General features: G+C 55.8%; 1 protein-coding gene across 1 annotated transcript in view; it reads left to right on the top strand.

Annotated features, from left to right (window-relative positions):
* Positions 1 to 1,632, top strand: part of LOC104288136 (nuclear RNA export factor 1-like) — a gene marked incomplete at its 5' end in the record, with an annotated part of 10,728 nt that overhangs the window by 7,633 nt on the left and 1,463 nt on the right. Inside the window, 2 exons of the mRNA XM_009886895.1 lie at positions 561 to 633; positions 1,512 to 1,630. Coding sequence (XP_009885197.1) covers positions 561 to 633; positions 1,512 to 1,630 — 192 coding nt within the window. The remainder of the gene's footprint in view (positions 1 to 560; positions 634 to 1,511; positions 1,631 to 1,632) is intronic.

The raw sequence follows: 1,632 nt of genomic DNA, 5'->3' as shown, positions 1-1,632 counted from the left end.
TCTTCCTCCTCCTTCTCTGTTTCCTTTTCCTCGTCATCATCATCTTCCTTCTCCGTTTCCTCGTCATCATCATCTTCCTCCTCCTTCTCTGTTTCCTCGTCATCATCATCATCTTCCTTTTCCTCCTCTTTCTTCCTCCTCATCTTCCTTTTCCTCCTCTCTTTCTTCCTTCTCATCTTCTGCTTTTCTTCCTCCTTCTGCTTTTCTTCTTCCTCCTCATCTTCCTTTTCCTCCTCTCTTTCTTCCTCCTCCTCTCTTTCTTCCTCCTCATCTGCTTTTCTTCCTCCTTCTGCTTCTTCTTCTTCCTCCTCCTCTTCATTCTCTTCCTCCGTCTTCTTCTTCCTCCTCCTTCTCCGTTTCCTCCTCCTCCTTCTCCTCCTCGTCTTCCTCCTTCTCTATTTCTTCTTCCTCCTCATCGTCCTCTTCCTCCTTCTTCTCCGTTTCCTCCTCCTCCTTCTCCATTTCTTCCTCTTCCTCCTCCTCCTCTTCCTCCCCTCTCATCCTCCTCCTCCTCCTCGCAAGCCTTCCTCCCCTCCATCTCCTCTCCCTCTCTCCCACAGTGGACGGCAAATCCCGGGACTCGGTGCGCGCCTTCACCCGGATGTTCATCGCCGTGCCGGCCGGCAACACTGGGTAAGCCACGGACATCCTTCACCGGGACGGCGGCCGCAGCCTTCGGCCTCGGAAGGGCTTCAGGGAGAAGCTGGTGGGATGGAGAAGACAATTTAGGGCTCCGAGTCGACTTTTCCACGCTCTGGCTCCTCATTTGGAGGTTCTGGAGTGGCTTTTCCAGGGACCCGCTGGTCCCTTGGGGCTCTGGGTTGGTTTTCTGGGGTCTGGCTCCTCATTTAGAGCTTCAGGTCAGCGTTTCTGGGGACCGGCTCCTCATTTTGGGGCTCTGGATTGGTTTTTCTGGGGTCTGGTTCCTCATTTGAGGCTCCAGGTTCATTTTCTGGGGTCTGGCTCCTCCTTTAGAGCTTCGGGTCAGCGTTTTTGGGGACCGGCTCCTCATTTTAGCACTCTGAATCAGCTTTTCCAGAGTCTGGCTCCTACTATGGGGCTCCAGATGAACATTTTTGGGGTCTGGCTCCTCATTTTAAGGCTCCAGGTCTGCTGTTCTGAGTTCTGGCTCCTCATTTGGAGGTTCTGGAGTGGCTTTTCCAGGGACCCACCGGTCCTTTGGGGCTCCGGGTTGGCTCTTCCCCACCACCACTACCACCATCACCTCATTCCGTCTTCTGAGCCGAATTTAATTATTGATGGGCCACCGTAAGTTCTTCCCTGGAGTTTTCTCCAGGCTGAACGATCCCCGGAGGTTCTCCGTCCCGGTGACCTCCTGGTCCTGCTCCAGCAGGTCTTCGTCCTCCCCACGTTGGGTTGACCATGGCCAACGCTCGCCCCATGTCGCCCCTTGTCATCCATCCTCCGGCGCCGTTGAGTCCTGGGTGACCTCGGAGGTGCAGGGGGGACACACCGGTGGCGCTCACCAATTCTGTTTTCTCTCTCTCCAGGCTCTGCATCGTTAACGACGAGCTCTTCGTTAGGAACGCCACCACCGAGGAGATCCGCAAGGCGTTCCTCATGCCGGCGCCCACCCCTTCCTCCAGCCCCGTCCCCACCCTCTCCGCCGAA

Source organism: Charadrius vociferus, unplaced genomic scaffold (genome assembly GCF_000708025.1).
Source record: "Charadrius vociferus isolate BGI_N301 unplaced genomic scaffold, ASM70802v2 scaffold2186, whole genome shotgun sequence".
Classification (NCBI taxonomy): domain Eukaryota; kingdom Metazoa; phylum Chordata; class Aves; order Charadriiformes; family Charadriidae; genus Charadrius; species Charadrius vociferus.
This window is presented reverse-complemented; position numbering and strand designations above follow the sequence as displayed.